The 24,203-nt window shown below is 42.1% G+C and overlaps 1 protein-coding gene across 2 annotated transcripts in view; it reads left to right on the forward strand.

Annotated features, from left to right (window-relative positions):
• Positions 1-24,203, forward strand: part of NOX4 (NADPH oxidase 4) — a 149,390-nt gene that overhangs the window by 80,517 nt on the left and 44,670 nt on the right. For both annotated transcript variants that reach the window (XM_089508261.1, XM_089508262.1), the window contains exon 12: positions 5,404-5,464. In XM_089508261.1, coding sequence (XP_089364387.1) covers positions 5,404-5,464 — 61 coding nt within the window. The remainder of the gene's footprint in view (positions 1-5,403; positions 5,465-24,203) is intronic.

Below are 24,203 nucleotides of genomic sequence, written 5' to 3' on the forward strand. Positions count from 1 at the left end.
AACCACATGGTCAATAATAATCAGTGATGGCTAAGCACAAACCTGTCATTTTGGATTTTCCTTCTGTCCTTCTGGTACCAGGGTCTCTGGTATAGAAGGATGTTAAACCTTCACTTAAAGATCTGATTAGAAATCCAAGCCCCTTGGAGTTTCAGTGCTCCTCCACAGGAAGAACAGTGAAAAAACCCAGAACCGCAATTTGTGCTCAGTTCCAATTATGTTTGCTTCTGGATGGTTTTGCTGTGGTTTGGGCTGGGTAAGGCTTGAAGAAGACCTTTTTATTTAGTGCATCAGTTTGCAGTTGGAACCATCTCTCCTTGGAGGCAAAAAGGAGGGAGATTTAAACAGAGGCTGGATGGCCATCTGTCAGGGATGCTTTGATTGAGAGTTCCTGTATGGCGGGGTTGGACTGGATGGCCCTTGTGGTCTCTTCCAACTCTATGATTCAATGATTCTATGATTTTATGGCCAGATATGCTGGAGTTTTCTCCACAGCATTTACACGTGTAGAAGTCCTGAATTGTTTGGATGCAATGAAGGCTTTGACGTGGATGAACAATCTCAGGCTTAGTTAGGGTTGCCAGACTGAAAACTTGAGAACATTCCTGTGCATTTAGGGTTGCCATAAGTGAGGACCTCCAAACCGGGACAAATGTAGGACAAATGCAGGACAACATTTTCAAATGTAGGACACATTTTATAAAAATGGAGGACACACAAAAAAATTGAGGCTTTTTTAGAAATGTTCATATAAATGCATGTTTCTTAGGCATGATCAAAATGGAGGACGTTTTGACATTATTCCTAGACAGATCACGGAAATGTACTTCCCTTTCTGGCCACCCCCTCTCCCCATTCCAAACAGCAGCACATTTGAGCATTGAACATGGCTTTATTTTAACATTGCCTCTTGCATATTTCAGAGGCTTATTACACAACCAAACCCTTTGGTCAAGGGACTTTGGTTTTTCTTCATTTTGACTTGTTTTGTCTGTATTCCTCCCCACTAAATAAAGGAGACATGAAATGGAGTTAATGGGTACAAGTTGTTAAACAAAAAAGTCTTGTGAGACTCTGTAGGCAAGAGCTGCACCATGTTAAGAACTGCATTAAGCACACTTAGGCTGCTGCCACACTGCTTTCACTCTCATCACTCCATCCTATGGAATCCTGGGATTTGTAGTTTGTTGTGGTGCCAAGGCTGGGCTTTGAAATCTCAGGCATAAGAGAGGCAAAAGGCTTGGGCTGCATCTGCACTGGAGAAATAATCTGGTTTGAGACCACTTTAACTGCCTCGGCTGAATGCTATGGAATTCTGGGAATGGTGGTTTGTTCCAGCACCACAGCAGAATGGCAGTTAACCCCTGGAAAGCTCTCTGACCAAGGTGACCAATGCCCTCACCCCAAAATGTAGGGCACCCAAGCAAAAAAAAATGTAGGACATGGCCAAAAATAAAAGCTAAAAACACCCATGTAATTATAAATCCATGCTTCTTAGCCATGATCCAAATGGAGGACATTTTGAAATTTGACAGAAGAGGACATGTCCTGGAAAAGGAGGAGGATGCCTGGTCACCTTGTCTCTGGTCCAAAACACACTGCAGAAATAAAACAATGCTGGACTGAAATGCCCAGAGTTCCTCACCAAAGCTGCATCCACACTGAGGAAAGAATCCAGTTTGAGAGTGACTTAACTGTCCTGGGTTAGTGCTGGGGAATGCTGGGAATTGTAGTACATTGTGGCCCCAGAGCTATCTCTGACAGGGAGTCCCATAACCCTCCAAACGTAGTTGAACTGCAGTGCCCAGAATTCCTCCCCAGGTGCATCCACACTGAGGAAATGGTCCAGTTTGAGACTGCTCAGTGCTGGGGAATCCTGGGAATTGTAGTCTATTGTGGCCTCAGAGCCATCACTGACAGAGAAGTCTCAATGTGTCCCAAACACTAGCATTCCCAGGATTATTATTCCTGCAGTGTGTGAGAGAGATATAAAAGCTAGGGACTGGATTCATTTGGAGGATCTCTGTGTCCAAAACACACTGCTTGGACTGCCAGGGCTCAGTGCTATGGAATCCTGGGAATTGTAGTTTATTGTGGCATTGAGCTTTGGCAGTTAAAGGGGTCTCAAAGTGCAGAGGGGGGGGGAGAGAAAAGCCAGGGAGAGTGAATGAGAAGCTCATCTTGGCTGTGACTACTCTGAGAGGAGGAGGAGGAGGAGGAGGAGGGAGGGAGCCAAGGGAAGTGGCCAGGACCATCAGCCTCCTCTCTTCCACCGAAGACTACTGGCAAGAGGCTCTGCCCCCAGCCAACGCCTCCTCTGTGGACCATTCAGCTTCCTTTTGTCAAAAGAGCTCTGGTGCCACAAGAAACTACTATTCCCAGAATCCCATAGCACTGAGCCATGGATGTTTAAGGGGGGGGTGTCAAACTATTTCTGCAGCCTTTTGCTATCCCAAAGCCCTTCCTATTTACAAGCAAGGCAAAATCTCTTCCTTCCAAGCCATTGAAAACCAACCCAAGGGGAGGGCTGATTGCTTCTTTCCCATTGGTCAGCTTCAGGAGAAATTTGCATATTACAAGTAAAGGTGTTTAGGGCCTCAAAAACGATCCTGTGATAAAGAATTACAATAATACTGAGTGGTAGACATTTAAAAGATGAGACATTTAGACTCCCAGTGAAACAGGAACGATTTATGACCTTTTTTTCTTTGCTCACTGTTAACCTGGAAAGTAATGCCTTTTGCAAGACATATATACCAAGTGGGCTGGCAATAACTGAGTGGCAGATGTCTTGAAGACCTGCTCTCTAGGCTAAGCCAGGCAGGGAGGGTGGCACACAGCCATGGGGAGGGGTGGAGCTGCCTCCAGGGCCTTGCTGGGGGGGGGGGGGGAGGTCCCAGGGGCAGGGCTAAACTGGGGTGGGACTGTGTGGCCCCGCCCCAAACTGGGAAAGTCCCGCCCCCAGGCGGGATATGGCAAGCCTATGTGCATTTAATGTTTGTGTAGAAGAGGGGATTTCAGCAGGTTCTGTTTGTTTCCTAGTTGCATTGTAAGAAACACCTACTGCAATTCCCTCTTCTATAGAAGCATTGAAGAGACAGGAGAAGTCTCCATTTTTCAATCTGGCAGTTTTAGGCTTAGTCCTGACAGTATTGTTCCAATGAGAAAATTCACCTGGGACTAGCATTATAATCTGTTCTGAATGGGCCTGTACTCCCTCTGAAAGACCAGGAGCCTATTCACGTTGCTCAGTTATAGTAATATGGTTCTGCTTTAATTGCCATGGCTGTGTCCTATGAAATTCTGGGCTTTCTAGATTGGGGAGGAAAGGTCTCTGGCTGAGAATTCTAAAAGCCTCTCCTAGGTTTCCATACAATGTTGCCATGGCAGCTGAAGTGGAATCATAGGACTATGATTGGATAGTGTGAATGGGCCCTATGATAAGGGTTGCCACAATGAAGAGAGATTCCACCCTTGCTATTACAAGACTTGCAAGAAAATGTTCAGTACATTAACATTTCAGCCACTTTATTCCCTCTGTTGTTTCTGTCAAATCACTATTCTCTTGCAGTTGAATACCCTCTGTTCTTACTAGGCTGTATTTCTGTGAGGAGGGAATGTTTTCTTTTTTCATAGCCATACCCTCTCCCCAATTTTGCACTTCTGAGAAACTTAGTTTTCTCCAAGCCTGTTGATGCCTTCTTCCTGAGTGTAGGTGAGCCATTTTGACTATTTCAACTTGGACACTGGGATGAAAGAGAAATATTCATGGATTAATTGAAAACACCCCTCCTTAAACTGCAGAATCCAGGTTTCCATACAGTGAAACCAAGATAAAGCAGAATCATAGTGTTATAATTGTGTAAAGTGAAAAGAGCCTCAGGTTTGCAGTTTGGGACTACTCTTGTGCCCAGCTTTGCTCTTGGAAGGTTGTGTGGCTGCTTCATTTTGCCCAGTTTCATTTAGTACCAGCAGCTGCATTTTAGAGAAGACTGATTGAGATGCAATTGTTGATGCCTTAATTACCTTCTGATTAGACAACTATAATGGACACTTTCTGTGGGGGCTGCCCTTTTTAAAGTGTTTGGAAGCTACAGCTAGTGGCAACCAGTCAGTTGACTTGGTTTTGTATCAACTGTACAGACATCCTGTTTGCTTCAAAAAACAATTCAAGATGCTGGTTTTGATGTGCAAATTGCTTGGAGCCAGGATATCTGAAGAATCCACTTCACCTTGCATAGAATGTATGGCCCTCAGCTGAGATCCTGGTGCATATCACACCACCGTAACAGTCTAGAGGTTGTGTGTACAATGGACAGGGCTTTCTTTGTAGTGGCACCTTGATTGTGGAACTCTTTCCCAAGAAAAAGCAGCCAAAACTGCATATATATATATTTTGGGGGGGGGGGGGTATGGCCTTTGGTTCCTAATATAATAATAATACAGCCAGCCCTTCTTATACACCAATTTTTTATACATAGATTCAAGCATCCACAGTTTGAAAATGTTCAAAAAAAGTATAAATTTCAAATATCAAACTTTGATTTTCCATTTTTTATAAGGGACACCATTTGGCTATGTCATTATATTTAATGGGACTTGAGCATCCATGGATGTTGTTATCCATGGGGGATCTTGGAACCAAACCCCAGCATATAACAAGGGTCCATTGTATCTGGGTTCACTGTTTTTACAGGTTTAATTAATGTATATAAGTTGAGTCTCCCTTATCCAAAATGCTTGGGAGCAGATGTATTTGGGATTTTGGTTTGTTTTTATTTTATTTTATTTCAGAATACTTGTATTTACATATGCATACATAACAAGATATTTTGGGGGTGGGACCCTAGTCTAAATGCAGAATTCATTGATGTTTTGGAGTTAACAATTTGTTCTTATTTATGCTCTGTTTCACTATGTGTCTTTTCAAATATGTTGTTATTAATAAGGTTATTTGTACAGTGTTGTTATAATCCTGATCAAGTACAGTTATTTCTTCTCTCCATTTTATATGACAACAGCCCTGAGAGATTGTAACTGGAACAGTCACCATGTCAGTCTCCTGGCTGAGAAGGGATTTAAACCTGGAGCTCTCCAATTGTGTTCCAAAGCCCTATCCATTATACCATGTGGACTTCTTGTCAAAATGCTTCCATACCAAAAGGGTTTATATTAGATCAATGAAAAAGAGACTAGTTTTGTGAATGTAGATTCCTCCTAACTTTCCAGTCCCTCCTAACTTTCCATAATTGCATAGATACATATTCAGTGACCAGGGAACAAGTGTCATTGCTATAATTTAGAGTCTGGAATCCCATTTCCATCTTTTTTTTACTTAATGTTTCACTGCCATCCTGTTGATTATTTCACCACAACTATTTTTTGACTCATTTCCTTTTTCAGTGTCCGACAGCTACCAAAACAACCTTTGGAGTTCATGTTAAAATCGTAGGAGACTGGACCGGTATGTGAAAAGCACACTTTTTCATATCCATTGCTAACAAATATTAGTCTAAAGTTCTCTCTGGGTTTGTCAATATAAAAATAATTCAGTTCCCTCCCTTTGCCATTTTGACCACACTGTGATGTTTCTTGGCCATACATATCCCACTTTTCATCTGTGAATGTTGGATTGTATGCAGTTCAAAACCTTTTGAATTCTCAGCCAGAGAGCCTGAGTTCCTCAGCAAATGTTAAAGTGGAATATAGCAGTATGATTGTGTAGGGTGAATGCCCTTAATGCAGACTCCTTGGCATGAACATCAGCCATCTTTTTTTTTTAACCATCACCCCCCAACTGCTTTGCTTTGGTTACTATCTAGCCAGATTTAAAGGAACTGAAAAGGTTTACTGTTTTGTAATCTTTGGATTGGTTTTATTCAAGTATGATGTTGGAATAATTTTAGCATCCCTCTCCCTCACCATCCCTGTTTGGGATTTAGGAATATTGTGACTTCTCCTTTACCAGTACATCGCTTTTCCACTGTAAACGTACTAATTCAATCCTCCCCTTCCACCATTTGATAAATTATATAATTATATAATAACTATATAATTGTACTGATTATTTTTTAGAGTTTGTGCTCATAGATGGAACATTATGTTTATTCTGGACAAATTGTTCTGATAGTCACATTTTGGCCACTCTCTCTCTCTCTCTCTCTCTTTATTTTTTGAGTCAAAATGTTATTTTTTAAAAAAAAAAATATGTGCAGTAATATACTTGCCTTTAGGGCACATCTGGTAGCTGCAGTTGAAATGCTGAAATGTGCAGTTTCTAGATAAGGGAATTTTAATACTAGGTGTTTGGTCAGCTTCCAGGTTAGTTAACACCTTATGTCATGCTGTGATTTTTAAGTCACTTTCATGTTCTGATGTGCTTCTCCTGGGCAGGAAGAATATCCCCACAATCCAGTGGGGTCCTCCAGGTTGTCATTGAGAAGGGAATTCTAATTCTGATATATTTGGCACAAAGATTGTGGCATGTTTAGGAGAGCATTGAGTGCCCTAGGGCAAGAGAAAGGGAGAGGAGGGAGACTGAAAGAGGTATTATTGGAGTCCAGGCAAGATGAATTGCTGGTGGAGTGTCTGGTGAGTGGAGAAGAGCTCAGAGAATTGAATTTTTACTATAACCATCTGTTTATTTACTCTGCCTAATGCTAAGAGCAGGGGTAGGCAACATGTGAGCCATGTAAAGCTCAGGCTGTTTGTGTGAGACACGTGAGTCTCTGTCACTATTGAGGTACTGGAGGGGTGGTAAAAAATGTAGCCTTTCTTTTAAAACATGGTGTCGTACTTGCACATCTCCTTTTCCAAAGGAATTACACTCTCAAAACAGATGAAGGCTAAAAATGGATCAGGGAAATCAATTTTCCTCTGTTACTAACCTGCTTGCACAGTTCCCATAGCTATGGGGGCAAGAAGATGGCTCCTCCTTATACACTTTGGCTTTCTTTGTATGCTTTGTATAGTTCATCTTCCATTGATTTTGCCTTGGCAGATATACATCCCAGCCCATGGCCTCCCCACTTAACCAACCATGAGGGATTGAATTGCTGCCCAGGGATAGTTTGGGTAGAATGAGTTGTTAGGAGGCTAATTCTGCTTTGCCTGTAAAAAGATACTGGAGCCCATCAGTGAAAGGGGCTGGAATGCTTCTCTGCTGCAGACCATCTGCTGCATCATTTACCAGCAATAAAGTTTATCTTACAGCAGTAGCATGTGTCAGTGTTTGGCATCAAGCTAAGTCTTGGGGAGGCCTGGAACTACACCCAGATCCGGAACAGAAGAGCTTGTAAAAAAGGCAAAAGGATCATGCATCTTTTTAAAAAGAAAAAATCATGTGGGTTGGGTTGAACCCCAGTGAGTTTAGAGGAGACCTTGCAACCCGCAGACCTTTCTCACCATGGCTTACAATGTGCGCATATTCTCCAACATTTCACAAATAAAAACTAGGATACTGTACGTGTGATCAAGCAGCATCAGAGTGTGAGCAAGATGGCAAACATTATTAATGAGGAATAACACATAAGCTAGGAGAGGCTACTGCAGGCTGCTTTGGCCTGAGCCTACTGGGAAGAGCATGATTCTTTTCCCCTCTTCTCCTCTCCCCCCTGTTGCATTAAATGAGTGCAAACTACTGCTTCACTTTGAACTCAGTTTGAAGCAATTGAAGTAAACTGATAATGAAAGGGGAAAGTGGGCAGAGGAGGAGAAACAGGGACATTTTAAAAATGAAGCTGAAAAAGTAGGTTGACAGAGAATTAATCAAGACTTAAATGTATATGCTAATACATTTTTTTAAAAGGAAAAAGAAATGTTTTCCTGGTAATTCAGGTTAAAGAATAAAGTTATATTAATGACTATACCACAATTTTTAATGATCCTCCTTTCATCATTGCCCTTTAAGTGGGAGGATATTTTATACTGCATCTCATGAACTGCTGGGTGAGCAGCCTGTCTGCCCTATAAAAATATGTGTTTTCAGTAGATATTCAATTGCTTTCCTCTCAAATGATAGCAATAACGATGCCCAGTAAGTGTCATTGCGGTGTGTGTGTGTGTGTGTCAGTCACCATTTTGAATTTTTCAACATCCAAAAAGTACCTCTGAAGAACACGGTTTTCTATGAAAAACAAAATGGCAGCTACTCTGCCAAACGTCTCCTTCCTTCTAAGATGTAGCTGAAGCAAAACAACTGATTGAAATAGTTATTGTCAGTTTGGCATGCATGCTCTCTCTCCCTCTCTCTCTCTCTCTCTCTCTCTCACACACACACACACACAGTCTCTCATTATAACTTCTCACATCACTTTGACAAGATATGTGGGCTCACCTTAATCAAATAACTCCTTCCCTCACTAACCTGGCCTTTCAGTCCTGTCTGCTGGGTGAGAAGGAGTGCTATAATAGGAGTAGGTTCACAGAACTAGAGTTTCCATAAGTTGCCAAGGCAACTTGAGCGATTACTACAGGGAAATGATTTGCCAGTGACAATTGGGTCACCCCAGTGTATGAACTGGGCCTCAATTAGGCATAGCCAGCCCTTTTTCAAGCTTTACCCTCAAGATATCTTTTCTCATCATGCAGTTTTCCCTAACTTGCATTTTTCTCACCCCTTGGTAGATTGTGCAGGCGGATTAAAGTAACCCACCAGGAGTTATGTTGTCCAGTGGAGCTAGGGCTTGCAAGTTCAAAAGTGCCAAGGCTTTTTGATTAGCAGGGATGATGAAATCATCTGGCACTTCCTCAGGCTGCCTTGCTCCCTCTAAACTTAGTGAAATTGTCATAATAGCTAATGTGAGCTGGGGAGGAATAGATTTTCCCAGCAGCAAGATATTGTTCTGAGCAATCCCTGTTGTAATGAAGAGTATTTTAGGATAGATGGTCAATATTGCATGGACAACAAAAACTAAGGATGTAAATCCTTGTTTTTCTCATTCTTGTGCATGAAAATGACAACTCTCCATTATTTTTTCTTGCTCACTTTTGAGATGACAAGAATTTTTTACGCATTTTTAAAGAGACCCTTTACATTAATGAGATCAGTTTTTATGCAAATTGCACAAATAATTTTTACACAGACTGCAGTTGTATCTTCCTTGTCCCATGGACTAAAAAAGCCAAAAGCATTGGATGGGTTATGTGCATCTTTTTGGTCAACCTGCCCTTCTGAGCAGACTATAAATGTGCCTCACTTCACAAATAGGAGGATGGTTTTCTGCAGAATCTTTTGCACAAATTATATAGCCTTTTATTTTATTTTTTAAAAAAGCACATATCTTGCTGTCACAGAGAAGGCAAAAAATAAAAAATCAGATGACAGTTGAAGGATTGAGTCTCTCTTTTCCGAAATGCTTGGGACAAGAAGTGTTTTGAATTTTGGATTATTTATTTATTTAGGATTTCTGAATATTCACGCATTCATAATACAGTATGCCCTTGCCTTACGTGGGGGATCTGTTTCGGACCCCGCTGTGTAAGGCAAGTTCCACATGTGCTTGAGCCCCATTAAAACTAATGGGGCTCGTGCATGTGGTGCAATACGGCACACACCATTTCCTCTTTGTTGTGTGGCTTTCAGCATAAGCTGAAAGCTGCGTATAGCACACCCGCGTATGATGCAGGTGCACTGTAAGGTGTGTTGGAAATCAGACTCAAATCTAAATAAGAAATCCATTCATGTTTTGTACATGTTTTGTATATAATGCATGAAACACAGTTTCTGTACACTGGACCACCAGAAGGTGAAGGAGTCACTATCTCAACCACTCATGTGGACAATTTGGGGTTTTGGAATATTTCGGAAATCCGGATAAGGGATACTCAACTGATATCAATTTTTTTTTAATATGGCAAGGCTTGTTTCCTCCTCAAGAGTGAGAAATATTCGTTGCCTACCATTCATTTTATAAATGTCCACTCCTGTGGGGTGGGAAGTGTATACAACTACATTCATCCCTCCACATTTGTGGCTTTGACTTTTGCAGATTTGATTATTTGTGAATTTTATTAATATGTTATCTCTAGGAATCTCTAGGTCTTCAAGGGCAACTTTATGGTCAACTTTAACCAAAAGTCACACTGAAGAACCTAGAGATTTCTACAAAGAACACTGCACTAGGCATTTGTAGCTCCTCCAGCGCAATTCTATGGTCAACGTCTGGCAATGTTGACCACAGAGTTGCACTGGAGGACCTAGAGATTCCTAGGGAGGTGTTCTCTCTGGTAAAAACATAGTGTTTTTGTTATTTGTGGGTTTTCCCCCCCACATTCATGAGGATCCTGTGTCCCTAACCCCAGAGAATGTGGAGGGACAAGTGTAGAATTTTGGTTTCATTGAGTATATTGCTCAGGTATTGTCATGATGTCTGTCTGCATTTCAAAATTTACCACTGCAGCATTGCAGTTGCCAAAAATCACAGAATCATAGACTCAGGAATAGCAAGAGCCATCTAATCCAAACATTCACCATGTGGAAATATACAACTAAAGCACTCCTGAGAGTTTCCAACCTCTGTTTCAAGCCTTTCAGAGAAGGAGATCCTCAAAGGCAATCTATTCCACCACCCTACAGGGTAGTCTGTTCTACTCATATAGCTTTTACCACGAGGGAGTTCTTCTTAATGTTTAGATGGAATCTTTTTTTTTCCTTTTAATTTAAATTTAATTGTAACTTGCTTCATCTTCAATGTGACATCCCTTCAAACATTTAAAGATAGCTTACATCATTGTGTACCTTCTAATTGTTTCCAATTTAAGGTGATCTTATCACAGGGTTTTCTTGGCAAGATGTGTTCAGAGGAGGTTTGCCCATGCCTTCCTCTGAGACTGAAAGTGTGTGACTTGACCAATTTCCATCCAGTGACTGAGCAAGGATTCACTCCCTGGCTTTCTATGGTTATCATACCAGTCCTCAGTTTTTTCCATGCTAAACATATCCAACTCCCTAACCTGTTTTTGATGGAACTTGGGTTCCAGATTCTTCACCATCTTGGTTGCCCACCTCATACAAAAATATCACTTGATATTTTAGCACTCTACATGCTATGTGGTCTTTCTAACATAGTGTGTCTACACTGACTGGTAGTGATTCTTCAGTGCTTCTTGCAGGTATCTTTTCCTAGTTCTGCTTGAGATTATACCTGCCAGGGATTGTATCTGAGACATTTCATGTGTGTAGTATATTATCTACTGTAGGGCTTTGGTTCTTTTCACTTGATGGTTTGCAGCCATATAAATGGATTACCTCCACTGAAGGGAATTGATATGATACAAAAATCACTGGTCAATCTCAGCCTCTGGTGGCTGTTGTCACATGCCCAGTCAATATGGGATGTGGCAGGCACTGAGTGAGGGATACCCATGTATGAACATGTCCTTTTACACACTGGAATTTTCTTGAAATGGCAACTGTGAAATACAGATTTTTTTTTCCAGAGCTGCAGTTAGATTTATCAGGTAGTAATTTGGCATATGTGAGGCATCATCATAAATAGTTCACATGTAGCACCTCCATCCTCATAAATAGTTTAACTTTAGCATTTTAGAGTTGACACTTAAATGTTAATTGATTGTTTTTATGGGTTTGAGGAAGGCACAGTCATACTGAAGCATTTTGACACCTCCATGCTGGTGACTTCCATCCCTTATTTCTTTTTCCAGCTAGAAAAGTTCAATTTTGTTATGTGTTTATAGACTTTGCACAGTTACTTTCTTAGTTTCCTGTTCCGTTTCTTCATTTGTTCTGTTCCCTTTTGCTGCGCCCTTTTGTATAGCTGCTTGTTTGTTTCAAGACTGATATTCTAGATGGCATCTTTTGATAAGTGCTGTGACCAGAGGGCATATTGTTCTAAGAATGCAACAGGAAGGAAGGTAGACAAATAGCACCAGAAATGCTGCAGAAAATGAGAGGAACATACCTCTCCCACTTCACTTTCTTTCTAAATATATTTCAGGCTGTCATCCAATAGGAAGTGATATACTGTATGTGAATTGCATTGCACACACAAACAGTTTTCCAATGTGGAAAGCTACTGCTTTTGGAATTACATGGCACTGATTATAATTAGGATAATCATAGTAACCCACGTTATGCATTTGGTACACCAGAGGGTAGATATGGACCTAACCTGGCTGCCAGGTATGTTGGACATATCAAGTAATTTTCAATTAACATTTTTAAAAGCTAAAACCATCCATAGTTGTAAGCTTTCCTGATAAGGGGATTCAGAAACCCTTTCATACTACACAAATACAGCAATAGAATTTCACTTTAACTGCCATGATTCCATCCTATGGAATTCTGTGGCTTGTTATTCTTAGAAACCTCCAGTGCCCCATGGCAGCTAAAGTGGAATCAAAGTGCCATCATTGTGTATTATCAAATGGGTATAGTAACAAATACAAATTCTCTGTCTCAATGAAATTTTCCTCCAGTTCCTCAATCACTAGCATCACATTTTAACATTTAAATGGATGAATCCTGTGAAACAAACATACAGAAATATTAGTACCTGTATGTAGAGAGATCTTATAGTGCCTTGGAGACTAACTGTAAAAAGAACTGTACTAAAAGAAAGAACTGTGTACTAAAATATTGTGCATATACAACGAAGCCTTTCCCTTCATGAATACTTTGTATGCTGTGAGACTCACCTTTGGTATATCTCCAGCTGTCTGTGAAAATCCATTCTTCACATTGATACATCTGCTGGCACGATAAAGGTATTTAGTTCTTCATAAAAAAAAATCTAATTTAGTAATATTGGCTTTTGAAAGTAATACCTTTGAAATATTTTCAAATAGTTTCTTTGCAAGTTTGCAGAGATAGTGTGGTTCATTAGATTTTATTAACAGATCAAGTCATTAGAACAGGATAACTTACAGGATGTGTATTTACTACTTTGCCACTGTTATTTAATTTACACAACTGTTTTGCATGTGGAAAACACTGACTTACTTTGATTTGGAGGCGTCACGACATATTTACTAAATAACATGCATTAATTGGGGGCTCTTTTTGTCATTACCTTTGAAAACCTTTCCCCACTAAAACCTCATTTGTAGTGACCAATTTCCCAACTCTTCTGATCCCCCTATTTTTGTCTCTTCCCCATCCCAGTGAAAATGGACTTGCTATAGACCCATTCTCTCCAACTGTCTCAATTAGGCAGGGGCAGTTATGAATACTCCTCTGTTGTCCCACTTTTTCAACTACCTTTAAAATGTCCCAATTTCTATCTTCTCTCACCTTCCCTCTTCGTTTAATTCCATTACTTTACATTATATTTAAAGTACAAGAGTTCTTTGCATTTAGATAACTCTGCAGGAAGGAAAGAAGAGGAGGTGGCAGAATCTTGCCTTTCCCTGTGGTCTTAGGCAAAAACAACTGCTGCAGCTTCTGCTAGTTTGTGTGTCCTTCCTTGTTAATAACTTTGCCATCTTCACCACACTCTGATGTTGCTTGGCTATATGTGTCCTGGTTTTCAGCTGTGAAATATTGGAGGCTAAATACCCTGGGAGTGAAAAGACCCCAGGTCCTATTCCTGGATTATTTGTTTGCCATTCTGGGAACACTTTTGAGAACCCCAGTATCCTTTTAAAAAGTGCATTTGCCAAAACTGGCATTGAACAACACAGATGCTGCCATAAAAATCACACTGTGTAGTGGTAGACACCATTTTACTGAAGACTGTTTCAACATGGATCCTGGCTCCACTGTGTAGGTTATGCCTGGAAGTACACTTTGGCCCCTCAGTTATTGGCAGACAACAATAATCTAGTGATAAAAAGTACCACCAGCATGCTGAGCCATGCATCATCTTGAGCAGCCCAAGGGAAGTGATTAGAGTAGCAGAAGAGCTGAAGCATGTAATCGATAGTGACCACAGTTTGACAGCATTTGATCGAGGCAGCTGTGGGAGTTGAAGGAGGGGGGATCAGGTTAAGACTTCACAAGAGAAGAGAGTGACAAATTCTGCTCATTAGCTCCCTTACATTAATTGCTGATGATGGTTTTTCTTTTTTTTTAAAAAAAAAGCTAATGAAGAGTGGTAAACAAACAGAGATCAAGCAATTATCCCCTCATACCCCTTCAAGCTCCATTCGTTTAATCGTTTCATTTCTACCAGTGTAAAACTTGACTTGGTTAGTTCCAGAAAAATGAAAATGAAGGAAGGGACAAGCAGAGCTTGGAAAAACTACTTTTAAAAACAACTGGTACTCCCTGTATCCCCCAACTAGCCTAGTTGTTGATCATGCTGGCTGGCAAATTCTGGGAAGTTTATTTCCCCAAAGTGACTGTCCAACCTTAGGACATGGGCCCTTCCTCTGTCAAGCCAAAATTACACAAGTTCCTGAAATTATGTTATTGAACTTTGGTTGCTATCTCAACAGTGGCCGCTTTTGAGAAACATTGAGCTTGCCAGAGTTATTCATGGCCTGGTCACATCCAGACTGCATTTCTGTAATGTGTTTTACATAGTTCACTCTTTTGAAGACAGTTTAGTTCAGAGTGCAGCGGCCAAATTAACTGGTGCCTGCTAGATGGAAGCTACCTTACTGCCACAGCTGTGAATTTTAAAATAAAGAATGGAAAATTATACAAACTGCAGCAACAGTTTACCTTTCTTTGCCATTGCTGCAAAATCCTAAACAACGTGTGATGTTAAGGCCAGTGCACCCATAGCATTCCTTCTGACATTTCTATTAACTTTGCTGTGATGGAACTGTTGGATGTCCCCCAGCACTCCAGTATGTCTCCTCCTTACCTTTTATTTTACCACCATCTTAAGGACATGAATGAGCTGCATACTGATGTGACTAATAAAAGAAGAAGAAGACAGCAATAAGACAACAATGATTTGCTACAGAAATTCCGTTTTGGAAACTGCCAGGTACAAAGGCAACTGGATTCGACTACCAGCTGGGCTACCTTATTGTTAGTTTGTGTCACAGCCCAATCTTCAAAGCAAAACTCAGAAACCACCTGCTGGTGCATATCCTATAAGAGCTCTTTTTGGGATGGTATGGTGCTACTGCAATTCTGATGGATTAGCTCCTGTATTCTTGCACACCTTTGGATCAGCGTTCAGGAAGGAGTCAGGTATTCTGTATCTGAGGGGCTCTACTTCATGCTGTGGCCCCAGTCTGGCCTTTGGAGGGCACAAAAAGGAGCCATAAATTTTTTGTGTGCCCTCCAAAGGGCTCCATAGCTCAGTGCAGGTGTATGATGCCCCTTTGGCACAGTGTCATTTGGACCCAGCGCCGGAGGCCCACCATGATGCCGTATGTCATCTGGAGCCCTGGGGACACCCTGGGGGTGGAGTCAGGGTATGCATTACCCACAGGCCAGCCTTTCGGGCTGGTCTGTATAGGGCCTAAGTCAGCTATTTGGGATGCTCTACAATGAAGAGCTCCAAATGCACAAAGTAATTCTGTTTTAAGGCTTTTGCAGTTTTCGTTTGTGGAACAGTCTTCTTTCTTGAATGTGTGTATTAGCCCCTAGTTTTTAGGAGGACTAGGCCAAGGCAAGATGGCAGCCCCTTCATTTGCTGTACATCTGGATTGGCAGTTGAATCTTAAGCATTGGCAAAGTAATGGAATATTACACCACAGCTGAATGCAGCAATTGAGTTGAAAATAATAGTTACATGATGAAGACAGCTCTTTCTTCTGAAAGGGAATCTGACAGCTGCTACTGCTACCTAAAGCAATTGTTCCAGTCTGCCTAGTGATAAGGCTCTCCCTAGCTGCAAGACAGTTCCCAAAAGAAATAGAGGCAGCAATAATTCTATTACAGTGCATCTTCAGCATAAGCTGAAAGCCACGCATGGTACGCCCACATATGGCACGGGCACACTTTATATATCTCACATAACTCTGTGCTACTACCAGCCACAGATGCAGGTGAAACGTCAGGAATAAATTCTTCAAGAACATGGCCACATAGCCCAGAAAATCGAGAGAAAAATCAATAATTTCAAATGTTTTCTCCCTGCTGTTTTTGTGCATTTTAAAATGATCAAATGATGATAATGATAAAAATGTTTTTGTGCATTTTTAAAATTTTGCTTTTAAAACATTACAGCCCCCCCCCATTTTTGCCAAAAAACTTTTGTTTTTCTGCCAAAAAGCTCTTTTTTTGTTTTTTGTGAGCAACACAATTTTTATTTTCATACAGCATAGGATTTTGACCAGTTTTATTCTTTTCTGCACAAAACGTGTTGTGTTCTGTGTACAGAAGCACAGAAGCTTTTTGTGGAGAGCAAAGGTTGAAGGCTTTTTCATAGAATGGTTTGGTTTTTTTGCCCCAAAGACCCAAATTATGAAAAAACCTGTGATAATGGAATATTTTTTCAATGAATGAGGTAGTCAAGGATGAGCAAATTTGTAAATATTATTGCATGCCTACCCTGAAGTTGGGCTTTACAATACAAAATAATTAGTCACTAGGTAAGTGTTTCTTCAAGAGCTAGAGTGGCTTGTGGTTTGAGTGTTGTACTCTGTTCTGACTCTGTATACCAGGGTTCAATTCCCTGCTCACCATGAAACCCACTGGACAACCTTGGGCAACTCACATGCTTTCAGCTTCAAGGGAAAGCAATGGCAAACCTCTTCTGAACAGATCTTGCCAAGAAACCTGTATGACAGTTTCATCTTAGGGCTGCCATATTCTGGGATAAAGGTGTAATGCCTGACTTCCATTTCTGAAAACTTAAAATCAATCAGTAACAGACCTTTAATTTATCTTGGTCAAAACAGTATGGGTCCTGGGTAGGCAGAGAGAAAAATAAAAAAAGACATGGCACTATATTGTCAAAGCCAGAAAATGATTATAGCTGGTGCCCTGGAGGAGTATCAAAGCCCAATTTGGTAGTATTTCTGTGTGATTAGAGAGAATCGTTTTGAGTCCCATAAAAAGAGGTTGAATGAGCATCTTGCAGGAATGCTTTAGTTGTGTGTTTCTGTTTGGTGATGTTGTTCTAGATGGTCCTTGTGGTCATTTTCAACTCTTATAAATCTGATTCTAATAGAAATCTTAACATGCAAAGTCCTGTCAGCTCATAGAAAAGGCAAATACATAATATAGAAACAAGGTTATCTGTTCAAGCCCATGAACCAAAAACAAGCGTGCAGAACCCATAGTTGAGAAATAGGTAGATTAGAACCACACTGTTTTAAGATCAGTTTTGTTGATTGCTATCTGTGTTTTCTAAATATGGACTTTCTTAGGGATTTCCTAGAGTGTGGTAGCACATCTTCTGTTTAGCAGAGAATCATTTATCTCTGGAGTCTGTTGTAAACAAAAAATAGCACCAGATAGTCCTCACAGGAATAACCTTTCTGGGCTTTATTTTGTTGCTGTCAGTACAGAGAAGTGCATTCTTTTCAAAATTAATTTGCTTTGAACTGTACACTTTTGGAACAGGTCCACTGGGAACCAGTGTCGGATCAAAAGGAATGAAACCAGACAGATGTGGGGTTTAAAACAGCAACTGGCAGATAGATTGGCCAGCTGCACAAAGTCGATTGTCCAAGTAAGCACAAGGCCAGGAAACCATGTTGCCTTCCCTTTCACCTTCCTTAGCTTCCTTTTTCTTCAGTGGAATTTGGCAAGTCACACTTCTTCCAAGATTTGTTCCATTTCTGTGGTATAGGATTCTTGAGTCATAAGGCTTGTCTACATAGGCCAAAGGAACCAGTTTTCCCCTGCCTTTGCATCGCCCTGCTTTCACAACACATGATAAAAGGTCCATTTTGACTGTGGATTGTCTTCACATGGGAAAAATAGTTCCACAGCAAATCCAGGCCGTCCCTTCCTTTAATCAGATTTGAAAGACTCACCATTTGCTCCAGATCTTCCTAGAAAATCAGAGCACTTTGGAGAGATGCTGAGTGATTGTTTACACAGCATCCCGCTGTGCTACCCAATACTGTCAGTGCAAGTCACTTCTATCAGGTCACTACAAAGTGCTGGGCACCTCATTTTCGGCCTCAGAGGGAGCAACTCACGGTACTGGAGGGTGACACAGTGGGACATGTGTGTAGACGGCATCACTCCAAAGTGCCCAGGTGATAGGGAATTCAGGGTAGTTCAGGGCCAGAATATACAGTACCAGGAGCAGCCCACAGTATTCTTCACATACTTCATATAATCCCAGTCTTCACATACTCCCAGTCCTAGTATTATTTTTTCTTTTAGTCAAAATGTTCCTCTGACATCTGAGGTGAAATTTGGACACATTTGGGGGTTCCTCTGGGATATTTGAAAATCAGAAGTGACTCCCAATGTATTTGCTGCTTTGGCAAAAGGCCTCTCCTGGATTTATAATAGTTCAGGAGTGGAAATTAGGCATGGTGAAATTGCATTCCAGCCCCTCAGAGGGACAGGACATTTTTAAAAAAAAAAAAAATTGGAATGTATTCCTTTGAGGTCTGGGAAGAGGTGTGTGGAACCTCTGGGCCTCTGGTATTTGGCTGCCTTGTTGTACAAGCAGAGCAATAAGGTCATCAGTTGACTGGCGCCTGTGGATGTCAAAGTGAGCTTTTTGAGATGAAAAGGGGAACAAAGCTTTTGTTTAAAATGCTGATACTAGCTAAAATTGATGCCCTGTGAAAATGACGAGGCCACTTCGATAGTCATACTGTGTGTGTGTACATGGCTCTTCAAGTTGCCTGTCGACTTATGGCAACCTCATGAATTTGATAGAGTTCTTAGGCAAGGAATATGCAGAGGTGGTTTATCCAGTTCCTTCCTCTGGAATATAGCATACAGCTATATTTGTTGGTAGTCTCCCATGCAAGCACCAACCAGAGTTGAGCCTGCTTAGCTGCCAAGTACCTGTAGCAGGTTAGTGCCTGTAGCTCCCAGAATCTCCTCTACCAGCATGGACACTGGGGGTTATGGTCCAAACAAATGTTTTCATCCTTGTGCATCTGACAGGAGGGCAATGAGGCCTAAAGGCAGACATCTTTCACCGGTTTGCTAATGCCACTTTGCTTTTATTAATCAGAGGTGCAGAGATCAAACCTGAGATACTACTCATGTTATGTGGCACTGAGCAATAGTTCCTTATCAATAAAAATGGTCAGTAATGGATGTGAAGGGATGGAGGGGGGAGATGCTTGTGGTGAAGGTCTCGGTTTGGGCGAGTACACTGTACCTTCCTGACCATTTAATACCTTAGGGCTTTGGAGTCATTTTTATTCATGCAGCTTTTCAGGCTAGGACCCATGGGCTAACAGACTCCCTAGCCGAGCTGACACAGCTTCTCTTGGAACTGGTGCTGGAGTCTCCCAGACTTCTTGTTCTGGGGGACCTCAACATCCCTTTCGAGGCTGGCTCACAAGATCTGACGGGTGCAGCTCGGGAGTTCATGGCTTCCATGATGGCCTTGGGCCTGTCCCAGTTAGTCTCGGGTCCAACGCATTGTGCAGGTAATACGCTCAATGTGGTCTTTAGTACGCATTGGGATAGTCTGTGGGCAGAGGCATGTAGTATCTCTGCTCTATCATGGACAGACCATTTCCTGGTCGAGGTCTGACTTAAGGCAACTACCCTAATCCCCCCCAGGGGTGGAGGACCTATTAGGATGGTCCACCCTCGAAGGCTGATGGAACCCAAAAAGTTCCAAGAAGCCTTAGAGGGGTTTATGGTTGGATCTGACAGCGATCCTGTTGATGCCCTTACCAACATCTGGGATAATGACCTCTCCAGAGCTATACACAGTATCGCTCCTAAGCATCCTTTCCGGCCCGCTTCCAATAAGAAACCCTGGTATACAGAAGATCTCCGTGAAATGAAGTGGGCCGCGCAACGACTAGAGCACAGCTGGCGGAGACATCAGCACTTATCCGGCAAGACATTCCATCAGGCTCTTTTGAAGTCCTATGGAGTGGCAATAGGTGCAGCAAAGAATTCTTTCTATGCTGCACGTATTGCGTCTGCAGAGTCATGTCCTGCAGAGCTATTCAGGGTCATGAGGGAGCTGACTCAGCTTCCTCCCACTCTGAACCCTATTTTAGAGCCAACTAAGGCCTGCTGTGACGATCTTAACAACTTCTTTGTAGATAAAATCTCTCGGATAAGGGCTGATCTCGACGCTGGCATTTCAACAGAGTATTCAGAGCTTCCGTGGACTCCATTAAACTGGATCACTTTGAGTTTGTCCATACCGATGAAGTGGACAAGCTTCTTGCAAGTGTTAGGAAGATGACGTGCTCTCTCGATCCCTGTCCTTCTTGGCTGACCACCCAGGGTGGTGATGCTGTGACATCATTATTACAACGTATAATTAATGCATCATTCAGGGAGGGAAAATTTCCATCTAGTTTAAAATTAGCAACAGTTAAACCATTGCTTAAGAAACTCTCCCTAGACCCCCTGGTAAGAAATAACTACAGACCGGTCTCATTATTGCCATTTTTAGGTAAGGTGATCAAGAGAGCGGCCGCCTTGCAACTCCAAGCAGTTTTGGATGAAACCAATTATCTGGATCCATTTCAAACTGGATTCAGAGCGGGATACGGAGTTGAGACTGCCATGGTCGCCTTAGTCGATGATCTCCGTCTGGGCATCGACAGGGGAAGTGTGACCTTGTTGGTGCTCTTGGACATCTCAGCGGCTTTCGATACCATTGACCATGGTATCCTTCTGGAACGCCTGAGGGAGCTGGGCATCAGAGGCACTGAGCTCCAGTGGTTCCGATCCTACCTCTCGGGCAGATTCCAGATGGTGCAGTTGGGGGACACTTGTTTCTCTAAGAGGGAACTCACATCTGGTGTCCCTCAGGGAGCTATTCTGTCCCCCACTTTGTGTAACATTTACATGAAACCGCTGGGAGAGATCATCTGGAGACACGGGGCGCGGTGTTATCAGTATGCTGATGACACCCAAATTTGCTTCTCTGTGCCCCCGACTGATTCAGTGACTAAGGATGGCATCTCTCCTCTGAACGCCTGCCTGGAGTCGGTAATGGACTGGATGAGGGAAAACAAACTCAGTTTGAATCCAGAGAAAACGGAAGTACTAGTGATAGGTTCCCCAGGCCCGGGGAAGGAAGTTTATCCACCTGTCCTGAATGGGGTCACACTTCCCCTGAAAGACAAAGTTCGCAGTCTAGGAGTACTTCTGGACTCGTCTCAGCAGTTGACATCTCAAGTAGATGCGACGGTCAGAGGTGCTTGCTATCAACTTCGGTTGATACGCCAGCTGTGACCCTACCTGGGCCAAAGGGACCTTGAAACTGTGGTACATGCTCTGGTAACCTCTCGCTTAGATTTCTGTAATGTGCTGTACATGGGGCAACCCTTGTACCAAGCCCGGAAGCTTCAGCTAGTACAAAACATGGCAGCTAGATTGGTCACTGGTGTCTTCAGGTTTGACCACATAACACCTATTTTGAAAGATCTGCACTGGCTGCCTATTCTCTTCCGAGCACAATACAAGGTGTTGGTTATTACCTATAAAGCCCTATATGGCTTGGGCCCAAGTTACTTGAGGGACCACATCTCCCCATATAATCTGCACCGCACACTCAGAACAACCGGGAAGAACTTGCTGGAAATTCCATCATCTAAATACACTACTACATCCCAGAGGGCCTTCTCAGTAGCGGCCCCAAAAATCTGGAACAGTCTTCCCGAGGAACTCTGCCTGATCACCCCTCTAGAAACATTCAAAAAGAGGCTAAAAACTTTCCTCTTCTGTCAAGCCTTCCCCTCTGGAAAATGAACTAGTGCACTTTGATCCCATCACCTTCCTGGCTCACCCTTTTGAATGATTGTTTTAGATGTGTATATTGTATTGTGTTATTGGTTTTATCTATTTTATGATGTGTTTGTAACTGGTTTTAAATTTTGTGTACACTGCTTTGATCTTTTGGAAAAGTGGTATAAAAATAAAATTTATTATTATTATTATTATTATTATTATTATTATTATTATTATTATTATTATTATATTCTGGAAACTCCTTTGAGCATCTTTTCCCCTGGTAACTATAAAAGGCCAAGATTAATAGTGTATGAAGTCTTGCTGTTTTAAGTCCTGCTGTTGGAGGTGCAGCCTTTCCCATATTCATTGGGAACATTGGAGGGGGAAATTGTTCCGGAGGCTTTGTGGTTTATGTGCAAACCCTCTTGGAATGTTTTTGTTTCTTCAAGTGCTTTTTGTCCCCTGCTTCTTCAACTAACTAGGATTCTTTGTAACAGGAAGTGCTCTCTTGGTACTATCTGGACAAGGTGATCACATGACTGTACTTTCAACTATTGAATGTTAATAATGCATAAGAAAACCAGAACACTAAACTGATTCCATGGGCATTGAATACCTTTCTTTCCCCCTCAATCCCACCCCACAAAAGGCTTTGAAATAGCTTGGAAGACACCCTAGGGAAGAGAGAGCCACTGAGGAGCAGGGGAAAAGATTTTAAAAGCAGGTAAGTATCAGGGTGAGGATACATGTCCTCTGTCACCAGGAAACCATTCCATTCACACTACACAATTATACCACCTTGATTCCACTTTAAATGCCAGTGACACCATGGGCTATATTAGACTGGTTCATTTTGAGTTTGTAAATACTGATGAAGTGGACAAGCTACTAGGAAGTGTAAGGAGGACAACGTGCCCTCTCGATCCTTGCCCATCATGGTTGAGCGCCAGGGCGGGGATGCAGTGATAACATTACTGCAATCCATAATTAATACATCCTTCAGGGAGTGGAAATTTCCATCAAAATTAAAACAGGCAGTGGTTAAACCGCTTTTAAAGAAACCCTCCCTGGACCCCCTGTTGAGAAACAATTATAGACCAGTCTCCCTTTTACCATTCTTGGGCAAAATGATTGAGTGGACAGTTGCCTTCCAGCTCCAGGAAGTCTTGGATGAAGCAGATTATCTGGACCCATTTCAAACTGGCTTCAGGACGGGATACGGAGTGGATACTGCCAAGGTCGCCTTAGTTGATGATTTCTGTCTGGGTATTGACAGGGGAAGTGTGACCCTGTTGGTGCTCTTGAACATCTCGGTGGCCTTTGATACCATTGACCATGGTATCCTTTTGGAACGCCTGAGGGAGTTGGGAATTGGAGGCTCTGCTTTGCAGTGGTTCCATTCTTATCTCTTGGGTAGATTCCAGATGGTGATACTGGGGGACATTTGCTATTATTATTATTATTATTATTATTATTATTATTATTATTAACCTTTATTTATAAAGCACTGTAAATTTACACATTTCTAAATTTCTAAAAGAAAGCTGACATCTGGCATCCCTCAGGGTGCCATTCTGTCCCCCATGCTGTTTAACATTTACATGAAGCTGCTGGGCGAGATCATCTGGAGACATGGGGCACAGTGTTATCAGTACGCTGATGACACGCAAATCTACTTCTCTATGTCTCCGACTACTACAGTGATTAAGGATGGCATCTCTCCTCTAGATGCCTGTCTTGGGTCAGCAATGGGCTGGATGAGGGAAAACAAACTCAAGTTGAATCCAGAGAAAACGAAGGTACTTGCAATTGGTAACCCATGTCTGGGGGATGGAGATTAGTCAACCTGTCCTGGATGGGGTCACACTCCCCCTAAAGGATGAACTTGGTAGTTTGGGAGTACTCCTGGACTCATTGCTATAATTATCGTCCTAAGTGGATGCGATGGCCAGGAGTGCTTGGTACCAACTTCAGTTGATACACCAACTGTTCCCCTACCTGGACCAAAAGGACCTTGAAGCAGTGGTACATGCATTGGTAATCTCTCGTCTAGATTTCTGCAATGTGCTCTACTTGGGGCTATCCTTGTACCAAGTTTGGAAGCTTCAACTGATTCAAAATGCTGCAGCCACATTGGTCACCGGTACACCTAGGCTTGACCATATAACACCAGTGCTAAAATCTCTTCACTGGCTCCCAATCAGCTTACGGGTGCAATGCAAGTTGTTGGTTATTACCTTTAAAGCCCTATATGGCTTGGATCCTGACTACTTGTGGGAGCACCTAATTCCATACAATCCACCCCGCACATTTCAGTCCTTTGGGAAGAATCTGTTACGACCTAAGGAGACCAGACTTTCAGCAGTGATCCAGAGGACCTTCTCATCAGCTGCTCCCAGGCTCTGGAATGACCTGCCGGATGAGATCCACCATATTACCACCTTGGAAGCCTTTAAAATGGCTATTAAGACAGATCTCTTCCTGC

The sequence above is a fragment of the Sceloporus occidentalis genome, unplaced genomic scaffold (assembly GCF_023333645.1).
Source record: "Sceloporus occidentalis isolate IW3139 unplaced genomic scaffold, rSceOcc1.0.p SCAF_2, whole genome shotgun sequence".
Classification (NCBI taxonomy): domain Eukaryota; kingdom Metazoa; phylum Chordata; class Lepidosauria; order Squamata; family Phrynosomatidae; genus Sceloporus; species Sceloporus occidentalis.